The 14,852-nt window shown below is 38.9% G+C and overlaps 2 protein-coding genes across 4 annotated transcripts in view; both read left to right on the top strand.

The window, feature by feature from the left end:
* LOC134188920 (C2 domain-containing protein 5-like) overlaps window positions 1–14,852 on the top strand; it is a 29,145-nt gene that overhangs the window by 6,477 nt on the left and 7,816 nt on the right. For all 3 annotated transcript variants that reach the window (XM_062657131.1, XM_062657130.1, XM_062657132.1), the window contains exons 9-22: window positions 30–206; window positions 871–1,028; window positions 1,786–1,859; window positions 1,913–2,021; window positions 2,569–2,683; window positions 7,956–8,029; window positions 8,627–8,717; window positions 8,787–8,891; window positions 11,952–12,041; window positions 13,939–13,996; window positions 14,065–14,118; window positions 14,539–14,613; window positions 14,670–14,732; window positions 14,793–14,852. The exon at window positions 14,793–14,852 is cut by the window's right edge and continues 9 nt beyond it. In XM_062657131.1, coding sequence (XP_062513115.1) covers window positions 30–206; window positions 871–1,028; window positions 1,786–1,859; window positions 1,913–2,021; window positions 2,569–2,683; window positions 7,956–8,029; window positions 8,627–8,717; window positions 8,787–8,891; window positions 11,952–12,041; window positions 13,939–13,996; window positions 14,065–14,118; window positions 14,539–14,613; window positions 14,670–14,732; window positions 14,793–14,852 — 1,303 coding nt within the window. The remainder of the gene's footprint in view (window positions 1–29; window positions 207–870; window positions 1,029–1,785; window positions 1,860–1,912; window positions 2,022–2,568; window positions 2,684–7,955; window positions 8,030–8,626; window positions 8,718–8,786; window positions 8,892–11,951; window positions 12,042–13,938; window positions 13,997–14,064; window positions 14,119–14,538; window positions 14,614–14,669; window positions 14,733–14,792) is intronic.
* LOC134188923 (uncharacterized) lies at window positions 4,755–7,473 on the top strand. The gene is made up of 2 exons (XM_062657134.1): window positions 4,755–5,113; window positions 5,509–7,473. The coding sequence occupies exons 1-2, from the start codon at window positions 4,801–4,803 to the stop codon at window positions 6,216–6,218; spliced, it is 1,023 nt and encodes a 340-aa protein (XP_062513118.1). The 5' UTR covers window positions 4,755–4,800; the 3' UTR covers window positions 6,219–7,473.

Here is a 14,852-nt window from a genome sequence, read left to right as displayed (position 1 = left end):
ATGTGTTAATGTTTATTTGCGTTCTTTAGCTATCGACAACGGTTTGACTTGGAAGGAGAATCTGGCATTGTCGTTCGTGCTATTGGGACGATTGCATATCTTGGTCGTTCATCACACAGTCCTCCTCTAGTGTCTGGGGCTTTTCATGAGCAGTCAACTCCACAACTGACACCCACTGAAATGGTTACTAGCAATGATGAACTAAAGTATGTATGAAGGCACCAGTGATACTAACTATAGATCATGAATTACATTTCTCACCGCAGTCGTGCTTTTACCTCATGGTTATTAGAGAATGCAAGATTGTAAGCGTTTCACTTGTTGCAAATAGAATTTATTTCCTCAGAAGTTTAGTAGTTGATACAATTTTAATACATTTTGCAAATTTTAATAATTGCATTATAACCTGTAATTTAAAGTACAGGTTTTGAATTGTCAACTACTAGTCTAGAGATTTAGCTTGATACAGAAAGTATGTCAACGTTGTGTTGAAGCAATGGAGAATGTGAATGAATTAGACTTACGTGAAATAGATTGTTTTAAGGTTTATTATATGTCTTACTAGAAATGGTAATTTGTGTTGATGTTCTCAGTCTTCACGAGTGCATATCTATGTAGTAAATTTTTATCCAATGGTACATTTACTTTAAAGTTGTTCTTAGTAAAGCTAAGTGTGTTGCGCATGCGCAATGACTGTTACAAGCAGGAATTATATTTGATAACATAAACTACAGATACTTGTTAATTGGTTAATATGCTGTGAAATGTGGAATGAGGTAAAATAAGACAAGTAGGAGTCATTATGCTTCTTTATTGTCTGTAAAAGTTTAGTATGATCATAATATTTGTTGAATTTTTATTGTTTACCAGATATCCTGTTCGTGGAATTGACCAGTCATCATCATTCAATATTATTCCATCTCTGATGAAGTCATCAACTGCTGGGAAAGGCTTTTTTCGCATCAGAACTAAGTCAACAACATCAGTAGAGTCCAGTGATTCTACCAGTCCAACAGCTGCATTGAAAGGTCAAAATCTACATTTGGCTTTCTTATACTAACAAGTTGTGTGTGTGTGTGTGTGTGTGTGTGTGTGTGTGTGTGTGTGTGTGTGTGTGTGTGTGTGTGTGTGTGTGTGTGTGTGTGTGTGTGTGTGTGTGTGTGTGTGTGTGTGTGTGTGTGTGTGTGTGTGTGTGTGTGTGTGTGTGTGTGTGTGTGTGTGTGTGTGTGTGTGTGTGTGTGTGTGTGTGTGTGTGTGTGTGTGTGTGTGTGTGTGTGTGTGTGTGTGTGTGTGTGTGTGTGTGTGTGTGTGTGTGTGTGTGTGTGTGTGTGTGTGTGTGTGTGTGTGTGTGTGTGTGTGTGTGTGTGTGTGTGTGTGTGTGTGTGTGTGTGTGTGTGTGTGTGTGTGTGTGTGTGTGTGTGTGTGTGTGTGTGTGTGTGTGTGTGTGTGTGTGTGTGTGTGTGTGTGTGTGTGTGTGTGTGTGTGTGTGTGTGTGTGTGTGTGTGTGTGTGTGTGTGTGTGTGTGTGTGTGTGTGTGTGTGTGTGTGTGTGTGTGTGTGTGTGTGTGTGTGTGTGTGTGTGTGTGTGTGTGTGTGTGTGTGTGTGTGTGTGTGTGTGTGTGTGTGTGTGTGTGTGTGTGTGTGTGTGTGTGTGTGTGTGTGTGTGTGTGTGTGTGTGTGTGTGTGTGTGTGTGTGTGTGTGTGTGTGTGTGTGTGTGTGTGTGATCTCAGTAGCACCTATCCTGTGAGTGCATTAACTAAGTTTTTGGTATGTTTGAAATCTAAGATGGACTTCCTGGAAGTGGTCTACCCAAGCATCCTTTGAGGCCATCATTAGGATTAAAATATGCAATGGCATCAGTATGTTTTGTTTATGTTGTTCATGCTCAAATCATAGCACACTTGTTTGGCAGGAGTATCCATTTTTCACATTGTGTTTGTTTCCACCTGGTATGCTCGTTAACATTGGTGGATTGGTGGCTGCACACTCAGTGAAACTTCTGGACAGAATTAACAATCCTGGTATTAATTTGTACATATATATATATATATATATATATATATATATACATATATACATACACACACACACACACACACACACACACACACACACACACACACACACACACACACACACACACACACACACACACACACACACACCACATTATAAGGTCAATTTGAGAATATGTGTATATAAATGTACATTGGTAGTAGAGATTCAATTGCAAGGCTGCTTTATTTTTTGAGTTGTCATTGATTTGAAGGATGAAACATAGCCGTTTGCTATTTCTGTACTATAACTGATACTACTGGGCTGATCAATTCATGAACAGAAATTGGCTGACTGGTGCAAAGTTATAACTAACTGACAGTCTTGACTGACCGACTGAGGCAGGATGTTATATGTTTTGAAAGCAACAGGTAAATTTTACAGAATTGTAAATTGTCTTAAGCACACGTTCCAAGACAGAGAAATACATTTTTACTAAGTTGATGTCAACGTAACACACAGTATCCATCTATATGATTGAACAGATATGCACTGTTGAATTGATGTTTTCAGATGAACCTGAGACAAGAGATGCATGGTGGAATGAGATAAGAAATGAGATGCGATCACATGCTCGGGCAATGGGATGCAATGCAGTTGTTGGATATTCAGAATCAACAAGTATATGGTATGCAAACAAATGGTTTTAATACCGTATAACATGAAATATTGGCAGGGAATTTATTTTGGCGGATTAGCGGATTGGTGGATTTTTCAGCAAGCACCAATATATAATCCGCCATTAATTTGGCCAACAGAATAGGTTGACGTCATCACCCACGTGAATCAGACATGGCGAGGTGGCTGTTTGTCACGCGAATGATCCGTGATCAGGAGATGGTCACCTCTTCGTACTGTCTGTTGTGCTTACGTCCTGCCTAGCAAGAAGGACACACACAAGTATGATGCAGGTGAAGCTATCAGTGAAGCTGCTTAGCAGGAGTCATCTTGGTCATGTTCTTGGCGGTGACACAGTAATTCTTCATCAGTACATTAGTTGGAGACCAGTAAGTTAGGAAAATGCTATGGCCATGAACACAGCTGCCAGTTGCAAACTCTTCCATGACACGACCACTTAAGTAATGGCCGTTTGGGGAATATTAGTTATCAAACAGCAATGTTCAACCGCCAAATAAATACAATCCGATAGTATGTTTTTTCCGTCAATTCTTAGCAACCGCCAAAATAGATTGCCGCTAAAGTTTCATCTTATACAGTATCTAATTAATTAAATTATGATGTACACGAGATTGAATATTGAGAAGCAATATAGTAGGTAACCTGTAGTGAAATGAAGTATAATATAAAAAATACATATAAATGCATATGTTGTACATACTCATATAATGAAATAGATGCAGGACAGTAAAATTGGTGCAACACAATATCTTACAGGCTAGTGTAATGTATTACATAGATGAGGATAGGTACAACTCCAGAGGAATATTTTGAAATAATTAAGAGTGTGGTATATTTGATTTCTTTTTGCTCTAGCTCGGCACGTTTAGTTGGTTCTCAGAAACTCGTGTAGCAAATTAGTGTATTTTTGTTTATATATGCAGCTGAAGTGTTTGTGTTTTATTTTAGTATGTAGTTATAGTCAATGTATTAGTATTGACAGTATTATTAATTCTGTCAGCCCTGATACTCTGTTATTGATCTTCGTGCTCTTGATATGGAACAAAGGCTAAATTGGATGCAGACTGACCGTTATTGAATGCGTAGAGAGACAGTGATTTAATCTGTTCACAAATGGTTCTAGTTGCATTTGGTCCATATCATTACTTCACGACATTGTACCTCGATAGGTGTCCATGACTCTATCTAGCCTTGCCATTTCTTGCAGCTTAATGTAAATCTTGTTATTTGATCACATCCTAGATGTAGCACTGTGCATATGCTAAGTTTCTGTAGGTTTGAAGTTTGTGTTAAGTCACAGTGCATTTGAAGAATCAATAATTATTTTCCTTATATTTAGCTCAAATCCCAAACTAAAGCATACCAAGATATAGATTAAGAGAGCTAACAGCAGTAACAATTGCCTTTGCTGCTGAACACAATCATGCAGCATAGACCTGAGTTCTTGTTATAGACTACACATGTCATAATCTCATCAATCAACTGAAGCTCGATCCACGCAAACAAAGAGTAATATTTGCCGATTATAGCTGCATATACAGTAGTACTTGCCGATAATCACAATTGTCAAAGATGATACTCACTACCCCGTATTGTCAAAGATGGCATCTGGAAATGTTGTCTTGTCTAATATAGCTATAGTATACATATAGATGCAGTCTAATGATTACAAAATAGACATTAAAATTAGCTCAACTGTTGTGCTGGTTTTGTCTGTAGATCTACACTGACACGTAACAAATTGAAATTTGGTAACAAAATGAAATTGTCAATTTTAATTGGTCAGTTTTATAACTTGTTGCAAATTTCAACAAATTTACAGTAAATCGTCTAGCTACAGTTTTGCATATCCTTAACTTCATAGCAATTTCTTTGCGGTAAAGAATGCGAAGCTGCTTTTGGCAAGTTATTTTTATATCTCATCACTTCAGCTGATTTGCGGACATCCTCACAGCTGACCCCGCCAAACCCCGTGTACAGTGCATGCCTCAATGACTTAGCGCTCCATCGTCATGGCAATAACTGCCAAATTCTCTCACTATTATCTACATTCTCTCAACCAAGCAGCTACATCACATTGCGTCTTTGTGTCGTTTCGCTAACGGAATGTCCGGACGAGATCTCTCTCATTCTCAAAGGAAAGCACGCTTCTGCACGGCATGCAGAGCTCACGGACGCCTCGAACCGATCAAGGGTCACAAACGTCAGTGTCCTTTTCAACGCTGCGCGTGTCCTAATTGCGTTCTGGTTTTTGAACGACGACGGGTCATGGCCGCTCAGATAAGTCTCAGACGCATGCAGCAGTCACTGGTTGGAGATGGCGTTGCGCCTCCTTTCAGCAGGAGCTATAACGGTTTGTCACTTGACTCAACAAATGGTGCAGGAAATACTGACGAAAAAGCCAAAGTGATCGGAAATGGTGAGGAAAATGCTAGTATTACGCGATATTGTGGTTATAAATTAATGTTCTTAATTTTCGCGATCAAATTAATTACAATTTATATGATACGCAATCTTCGATTCAACTCCGCGTAGCCTGTATTTTTGGTCCAGTACTAGTGTCTATAAGTACTAGTGTCTATAATACGTACCAAATATTTAGTACATGTACTGACGCAACGGCTGTAAGATTTGAATGTGCCGCGTTTTCTCTTATCAGCTGACGTTAATTTTTCTGCCTAAAACATTAATTACTAACAACTCCACATTTTTTAAGTCTCTCTACTCAACGTTGACTTAAATTTGTGATATGTTTGCTGATTTGGCATTAATTTGGCCGTTTTCTAAGCTTATATTTGTCACTTTTATTATTAGGCACCAGTGATACTGCGCAAAGGATGATTCAGATGGCTTTGTCTGGTGACCAACAAAATGTTGTATACAACAGGCAGCTGGCCTATTTGCTCTACATATTTCCAACCTATCCATTGCTTACCATCAAGAACGTTTTTGATGCGTGCAGTTGCATGGTTGGTACTGCCTACCACGTTTTGGAAAACCACACGCACACTGTCACTAGAGAGAGAGCACGAGCTACTGCTGAATTGAATGAACGCCCGTGGCTTTCTTCATATGTCTACACACCAAGCTCATTCAAAAGTGGATCATCACTGTCGTCACCCATGAATTCTTTCAGCCTGGTTGGATCTTATCCTAGTTGTGATATTATGTCAGCCAACCCAAGTGTTCATTCTGGAACTGAAGCATCCCATCCCATACCTGCATCCACTGATGGTATGCATGTTTCTGAACTTGAGATAGCTGGAGTGAATGCTGGGGAACATGATTTAGTTACTCTGTGGAGTGATGCTCAACTAAGTTCCTCAGCAAACCAAGGCATTGCTGACAGTGATCTTGATGCTGGTGCCTTGACTTCTGTTGTTTCATGTATTCAAGTGAGTGGCGAGGCAGAGCGGGATGAAAAGTTGGTAGAAACTCTTGAATCAGAACAAACAACAAATGAGGCTGCTGCTGCTCTTATGGAACTGACAATCAATAGTGCTGCTAGTCACACTAGTTGTTAGTTGTCTGGTCATATATAGAGAGCTACATGGAACTACGTATTCTACGAATAGTCTTTTAAACTTCGTTTAGTGCATACTTGATTGCCTGTAAGGATTTCTGTGGTATGGTGTGGTGTGGTTTGGTGGTGGTAGTGTGTGTTTTGGTTTGTTTATGTTTTTTGTGTCTGTGCTGTGTGTGTCTGCAATTGTGTTTGGAGACTGCAAAATCATTGGAGAAGCCTCAACTAGATTATCAAAGTAGACAACAGACGGAAGCTTGGAATACTATTACAATGGCTGACACATTAATTTATGTCTCTTGAGAGTCTATCATGCTCATATTATCTTTGCAAAGTACATCCATGCATATGCGTTCCTCAAGCAAATTGTCATACTGGTACCGGACAAGACTAGCACGAGAGTCTGGGGACGAGGCTTCATATGCGGGCTATGTCAGTGGGATTGCAATTTTGATTTTTCATATATCGAAGGCAGGAATGCTGATGTTTAAGGACTGTGTACTCAAACAATCAACCAATTAAATAACAACTGACTGAAGTCATTGCATTGATTAATTGGTTGCTTTTGGCAACTTATTATGTGAGTCTACTATTCTGACAGCATTTGTTTTATTGATATCAGCTGTTTCATTGATGTATTGATGTATGGATTAATTACTACATGCAATTATTTGTAAAGTACCAAATAGTGCACTTAAAGTATATATCATTGGCTTTAGTTGTATGGCTGCTGTGTTTGATGATTATTGTTGTGAGTATCTCAATCTCTTGTGACTTACTAAGCCAGGACACATTTATGCAAACAGAAATAGGTGCTCTTGTTTATGCAAAGTAATCTAACAGGACTGAAATTTGTTTAGTATTGAATTCTAATGAGAAATACATTGAAGAGAAAGATTTTCTGTTTAGTATTTAGTCTAGAAATCCAGATAGATAGATAGTTTTATAAAAAAGAAAAAAGAAAAGAAAATTATGTTACAATAAATGTACGTTCATTCTAATCACTCTGTAACTACTTTTGCAATAGTATGACATATAGTGCTAATACCTATCAAATTCATGAGATCTAGAGCACGTGTCTGGACTTTGCAGTGTTCACGGCTTTTTGTCAAAGCAAATTAGGAGAATTTGATAAAATCTTGCAGTTGCGCTTTCACTTATGTCATATGGTCAGATGTCATCTTTTCAACATCATATTAATTTAGTTTACAGGACTGGTGTTTTTGTACAGTTTTTAAATTTCATGCATTTTTGAAACTGCCTTGTTTTTGTTAATTAGTCATTAATTGCTTCTATTCAAACTACAAAAAGTATAGAACGTTGCAGAAGTTATTTGGGATTACCTTTTTTTAGTTTTAGTTATTTTGATGAGAAAACTATATAAGTTGAAGATAACAGGTAGTGGAGCTAGTTGTTTATCATTAGCCATAATTTAATAGCTTGTTTCTACAAGTGTAGTGACATCATCACCATTTCGACTGATACATAAATTAGATCTAACATTATGAGTGCTGTTGCAGGGTACTTTCTTACATAGTTAGAATGAAACTGTCCAAGGCTATAGATTTTATCAAGTTTTTCAATTTTTCTTAGTAAATATGTTAATTTGTTCCAATTTAAGCCAGTACACAATATATTGGTAGATGGTAAAGCTAATGATAATATTTATTTAGTTTTTGGGTTATGCGCTGGTCATTTGTATTCATGCAGCTATCGTGTTTGTCAATGTGTTATATAGTGATGAGCTTTGTTTGCTATCTGCTATTGGAACAGCTGCAAATCTAAATATACCAGGTCTTCCTCTACTGACAGGTTAGTGGCTTTATGTTCTTTTGAACTAGAATACTACAGCATGTTATTAGCAGTAGCAAGTAATGGGACTACACCTGCTCATCTGTTTAGTTTAGTTGCTAACGTTTATTAGGATAATTATCTGATCAAAGACAATGTGGTAGACAACAATATACCTTTTGTGTACAGTTGTTGTGTCGGGCAATTTTGGAGTGACTACTTTTCAGTTATATGGTTTTGTTGTTTAGTCTTGTTATTGTACACTGGTTTAATTGTCAGTTGTCTTATAGATGTTGGTTTTAGACATGTTTGATGAGGCATGTTTAATTAATTGGGCTGTGATATCATTTGGATACGTATTGTAGTTTATACCTAGTTGCAAATTGATTGTAGCTGATTGAGAAACGTTTGGTTGAATTTATGTACCTTTGTCCTATGTTGTTAGTTAGTCCTTAATCAACTGCATATGTTTATATTATTGTATGTCATATTACTGTGTAGCTGTTGCTTCTCATGAGAATTCTGTATGATGCGCTTCATTTCTTTGGCATGTGTTTACTGCTATGTAAATACTTTGTTGTAATGTTATTGGTGACACTTTTACTGCTACTAATAAAGGGGTTCGAGTAACAGACACTGCGCTTAATTTATCTGGAGAGAGACGAGAGAAAGACTCAGATGGTCGAGCACAGGAGAAAGATAGTGAAATGTACTTGCATTTGTACACTCTAATTATTGTTAAACATGTTACTTAGTTTTCATATCTATTGTTATACAGAGGAATTAATGCTGATGATTTTGGGCTGATCAATCCATTTGAAATACCGTACTCTCCTACTAATTTGCCTTTTCCTACAACTTTATGGAAGTCACCACTAGACAGGTCTGTGGCTTTATGTGCTCTATGTGCTTTATGTTATTTCTAATGATAGACCAATATGGGAATACCAGCCATTTGTAAAGTATTTGAGCTGCAATGTTATTAGGATGTACTTTAAATTTCTGTTGGTATAGATGGTAGTTTTTTTATTGATAATAACTTAAGATAATAGATTAAGGTAGTTTATAGATTTGAGCATTTTAACTGATTGATGGACAAACAGGCAATAACGAAACAACAAACTAAACTACAATTGACACGTTCAAGCACATTTGTGTCTTCATTGTGGGTACAGTAATCAACAAGGAGATGCATGCATGCGCCTTGGACCTATAGATAAGTTGTATGATAGAGTGCGGGATTATAAGTTGTTTCGCAAGTTACTAGAATTGGGAGTTCCAGTAGTAGTTGTCAGGGTTCGAAAAATCCGGTCGCCAAGTCGCATATGGCGACCACTTCTAGATGGCTGACGACTAAACGAACAGTGTGGTCGCCAATTTGGCAACTAGAAATATTGGTAGTTTCTAGCTAGTCTTTCGTGGCAGAGCCTCTTGGATGCGAACCACCTGCTCAGCAGATGTTTTGCGTTCCGCTTTCTACGTGTACCATTTAGTGGCAGCCTGCGACGTATGCCGTCTACTTAGCACCTTCGTACATATCGTGTAACAACGTATCACCTAGCAATCTAGTGCGAGTCATTGCTATTCTCTGGTACACCATCATTTTTACGGACTCTACTGCCTGTACCTATCTGATTGGCCTGTGCCATCAGCTCCAGACAAATCCAACTAGAGACCTGCAGGCGCGTATAATTTTTCAAACAATTGTGGTCACTCCTATCCTTTATAGGCTACACCAACAAATCCAAGTCAACAGCTCTATCATCGACGAGACGCCGTTGCGCAGCAGCTTCTTCCGAATGAAACATGAAATTCGCAGCCAATCGTAGTTGAAGGTGACGGCAACTGCCTATTTAGATCCTTTTCTATGCTGTTCAAAGAATCTGACCATCTTGAATTGAGACAAATAAACACTATTATGCAGATGTTTGCAAACGGTGGGCGTAGAAAGTGGCAAAACAAACAGCTTTTCCCCTGCAAGTTGCCTGAGTGTCTTTCTATCAAAAGAACTAGACCAAGGTGTACGTCCAGACGCTCATACGTCTCTTAGTGCTACTAAGAAAGGTTGTTCAGACAAAAGTTTCTGCAAGTGAAATCTAGGTGTTGAATGAAGCCACGGCATTTCAGAGATTAACACAGCTACCACAGGAAACCACGTGGGGTGTGGGGTTTCCCTCGAGAGTTACCGGATGTCATGTGCTCAGCAAATCAGTAGTGGCACTGAGTCATATAGAGAATTTAATTAAAAAGTGCTCAAAGAATGCTCATCTCTTATTGATGGATAGCCAGGATGTGGATGTGATGACAAACCACATAATCACATTAATTAACATTACAAAACCACACAACCACATTTTGTTTGATTGTAGCTATACAATTAGTGGAAAGTTTCTATAAAATACGAATAAAATACTTATACTATTACATAAAAAGAACCCCAAGTACCACACTGTAGATTGAGGTGTTTACTAGCCAATGTTCATCCAACGTTACTGCATATTTCTAGTTAGGCCTTAATTTAATGTCAAACATGATAATCTGGGAAAGGGTCTCAACAGTGATATTAATGACTTGTTTACTTCTGGAATCTCTTAGAAACTAGTGAAAGTTTGGCGACCAACCGTACCTCTAGGTGGCCAAACTGGCGACCAGTTTCAAACACATTTTTTGAACCCTGAGTTGTGAAACTGTTACAAACGTGGTACTCGTTCCAGACCATGTAGATTCTATGGAAAAGCCTTACATCAGAAGCGTTTGGAGTCGCTGATGGCATTTGTCAGGGGAGCGTGCTGTCGCCGTGTTTATTCAACTTTTATATAGATGACCTTTTGAAAGAATTGTGTACCTCTGGATGTGGTGCTAAAGTGACTAATGCATATGTGGCATGTTTAGCTTATGTAGATGACATTTTGTTGTTCATCTCCAACTGTGATACATTTGCAAAGATTGATCAACATTTGTAAGACCTACTCTGACAACCAGTGTTTACTTTTCAATGCGAAGAAGAGTGCTGTGATAACGTTTGTTAAGTCAAGATTTGTGGCTGATACTGACCCTCAACTAATGCTGAATGACCCATAAGCTATCCTTGAAGTCTGGATTGACTTAGTTCGAGCCAAGTTACGTAATGACTCTGCTTCTGTGGAGAGTAGAATCAAGAAGTGCTTTGCTGCTGTCAATTCTGTTGTGTCATGTTTTGGAGGTGAAGTTGTGTCAGATGAGGTCTGGATGAGAATCGTCGATGTTCAATTATTGCCCATATTAACATATGAAAGTCATCTTTGAGATCTAGATAGCACTTGCACCGTTTGAAAATTAAATTTAGCCTTCAGAAAAGGAGTTAGGCACAGTCTAGGCAGGTGGCAGAGACAGTCCATACATGATAGATTGGATTGTTTTGAAGAAGCTTCACAAAGAATAAGAAGACTACAGATGTTATTTATGCATAGATTGATTCATGCCAGAAACGAACTTGTAATTATTCTCTCGGTTAAGTTCTGATTGTATGTACAAATAACTTGTTTGCTGTCAGTTACAAGACACTGAAGTCATGTAAATCTGTAATGTAGTGTGTTGCTTGTTAGCTTATTTATGTATTTGTTTGTTTGTTTGTTTATGTGACGACTGCCCTCCATGGGAACTGTACCAGAATCTGGTGTGTAAGAAATATATTATTATTACGATGTACCTAGGCACGTAGCCATATTTGGAGAAATCAGTGGCATACAAACGATATTGTGCACTTTACTGCTCGTACATATGCAGCGCATGCAATCATCTGAAAATATACATAAAGAACCAACCGTTCATGCTACGTATCAAACTTACATGTACACAGTTCAATTGTTAAGAGTCTATTGGTGCTAACAATTAAAACACATGCTGAAAATATATGTGTAAACAATAACTGAAATGACTAATAATTTTTGTTTTATGTGAGTAGACGGAGATATGTTCCAGATGTGCTTCTTTCTACAACAGAATTACCTCTGGGAGCCACAGTGACAGGGAATGGATGTCTAATTCAGGCAAGGTAAGCTGTGTCTTATGCTATTGCCAGACTTTTAGTAAGAATTTTTCTTTGGTTACGTTTTTACTAGTAATGTCTATAGTGTTGGATTTAATGAATTCTCTATTTACTTTGCACCTCTCACATGCTGTGTGTGTGTGTGTGTGTGTGTGTGTGTGTGTGTGTGTGTGTGTGTGTGTGTTTGTGCGTGTGTGTGTTTGTGTGTGTGTGTGTGTGTGCATGTGTGTGTGCGTGCATGTGTGTGTGTGTGTGTGTGTGTGTGTGTGTGTGTGCACGCACGCGCACGCATGTGTGTGTGTGTGTGGTTACTATTGCTCAGTCGGTTGGAGAGTCATTTTATAGTGTCCATCTGGGACCCATCATGGTTGCAAGTTCAAGTCACAGTGATGATGAGCTATGGCATAATTTCCTTGGGCAAGAACTCACACAAAGCTGCCTGTCTTGACTCAGGAGTATAAATGAGGATCTGGTCATTGATATGGGGAGGAAAGGCTCCAGACTACAACAAAGTCTATCAGCCACTGGCGTCTGGGAGTGAGTTTAGGTACCTACTGTAGTACACCACAGTTGGTGTTGCATTCGGTACTTCTGCGAGAATCTACACAGGCTACAGGAGATTGCTTAGCACGGCCCATAGCTCTTGTATAGAGCACAGGAACCCAGTCATGGCTGGGGTCGTTCTTGTGTGTGTGTGTGTGTGTGTGTGTGTGTGTGTGTGTGTGTGTGTGTGTGTGTGTGTGTGTGTGTGTGTGTGTGTGTGTGTGTGTGTGTGTGTGTGTGTGTGTGTGTGTGTGTGTGTGTGTGTGTGTGTGTGTGTGTGTGTGTGTGTGTGTGTGTGTGTGTGTGTGTGTGTGTGTGTGTGTGTGTGTGTGTGTGTGTGTGTGTGTGTGTGTGTGTGTGTGTGTGTGTGTGTGTGTGTGTGTGTGTGTGTGTGTGTGTGTGTGTGTGTGTGTGTGTGTGTGTGTGTGTGTGTGTGTGTGTGTGTGTGTGTGTGTGTGTGTGTGTGTGTGTGTGTGTGTGTGTGTGTGTGTGTGTGTGTGTGTGTGTGTGTGTGTGTGTGTGTGTGTGTGTGTGTGTGTGTGTGTGTGTGTGTGTGTGTGTGTGTGTGTGTGTGTGTGTGTGTGTGTGTGTGTGTGTGTGTGTGTGTGTGTGTGTGTGTGTGTGTGTGTGTGTGTGTGTGTGTGTGTGTGTGTGTGTGTGTGTGTGTGTGTGTGTGTGTGTGTGTGTGTGTGTGTGTGTGTGTGTGTGTGTGTGTGTGTGTGTGTGTGTGTGTGTGTGTGTGTGTGTAAAAGATAGCCAGAGATCGCTCCTTATAGAGTAATGCCTGCAATATTAAACCTTTTAACAATGTGACGTTTAATGGGCCAGTCAGCTGAGCAAAAAATATCTTTTTTACGGCTGCAACACTTGTGCTTGATCCTTCAGAAGACCTCAAGACACAGCATATCACAAGTGTGATGCAATTCGATATAATAGAGGAACACTGAGTCATTAGTCCAGGTTGTCTTCTGGCCACAAGACGGAAGGCATCATCATCACGATGGCCTACTTCCAGGTGTGTGTGTGTGTGTGTGTGTGTGTGTGTGTGTGTGTGCACGCGCGCGCGCACGTGTGTGTACTGTACCTGTTGATTTGTCTCCTTTACTACATTTATTTGCTTGCTGCATATGGTTTCTGTTTGGCTGTTTGTGTGTCCATTAATCTTTCTGCATTTTTGTCTGTCAGCTTGTTTGTCTGTCTGTTTGTCGGTTTCTTTTGTACTAATTCATCTACACGATAATACGTACATATTTTATACTTGTTTGTGCAGTTCTTTTTTGCCTTGGTTTGTCTATGTCTTACTGGGTTTCAGTGTATTAGCAAGATGGTATTATGAAAAGATACAACTGTGATTTTTTAGAGTGTGTCGGGCAAAGAAGAAAGACAAAGGAGAGAGCAATGCTGTAGCAGTCAGTGATGTGAGTAGACGGTGCAGTGATTATGATCTGTTTTGCTTAGTGAAACAGGTATTTTGGACTGTTGCTAGGCTCTTCCATTCTTAGAACATGATCTCAGTCGGCAGCTTCTGAACAAGCTAAAGGTATATAGACTTTGCTTAATTACCTTGTTAAATTTATATTATTTTTGTATTATTCTTTTGATCTATGGCACATGTACAGTTGTTTGCATTGACATTACTAACATACATAGTTGTATCGAATTGACTCTTTTGTTACTGTCACATATAATAGGAGCATTGTTCTAATATAATTGTTGTATACATTTATGAAAGAGATGCATCATCTGATAAGAAAGGTAAATGTCTGAGAATGAATCTCTCTTATGTAGTAATATAATGCATTGAGAGATTCCTTGTCTTTTTATAATCTACATTGGTATGTTGGTAGCTTTCTTGTCTTTGCAAGTGCATGACTGACACAAACGTCAGTTATTATTCTGACTATTACAACATTTATAGCAGAATCTACTGCTTGAAAATATTACATGAAAGTATGTTCAGGTTCGTCAAATGAATGCTGTGTTTGGGCTTCGTATTCAAGTGTCGGTTGGGGAGAATATGCTGGTAGCTGTTGCGGTCAGGAAGCATTTCAGATGTTGTGTATAATTGTTTGTAGTGCTTTTCTGTGTTAGACGGGAACAGCAGTTTATTTAGCAGCCTTGCCCAAATCATCTGGTTTGGTCTTCACAAACAAGGTTTGTTTTAGACACATATTGTAGATTTTGGAAGTAAATGTGGAATTTGACATAATGTAGGAAATTCAAGAGAAAATTAGAATTCTTACAGAGAACCATGTGCAAAAGTACAACTTGAGC

This window comes from Corticium candelabrum, chromosome 13, assembly GCF_963422355.1.
Source record: "Corticium candelabrum chromosome 13, ooCorCand1.1, whole genome shotgun sequence".
In the NCBI taxonomy this organism is placed as follows: Eukaryota; Metazoa; Porifera; class Homoscleromorpha; order Homosclerophorida; family Plakinidae; genus Corticium; species Corticium candelabrum.
This window is presented reverse-complemented; position numbering and strand designations above follow the sequence as displayed.

What these genes read in the sequence shown, in the direction of transcription:
- LOC134188923 (XM_062657134.1), top strand. Translation starts at nt 4,801, where the DNA reads ATGTCCGGACGAGATCTCTCTCATTCTCAAAGGAAAGCACGCTTCTGC. An exon ending in AGCCAAAGTGATCGGAAATG is followed by an intron (nt 5,114 to 5,508) that starts GTGAGGAAAATG and finishes TTTTATTATTAG; the next exon opens with GCACCAGTGATACTGCGCAA.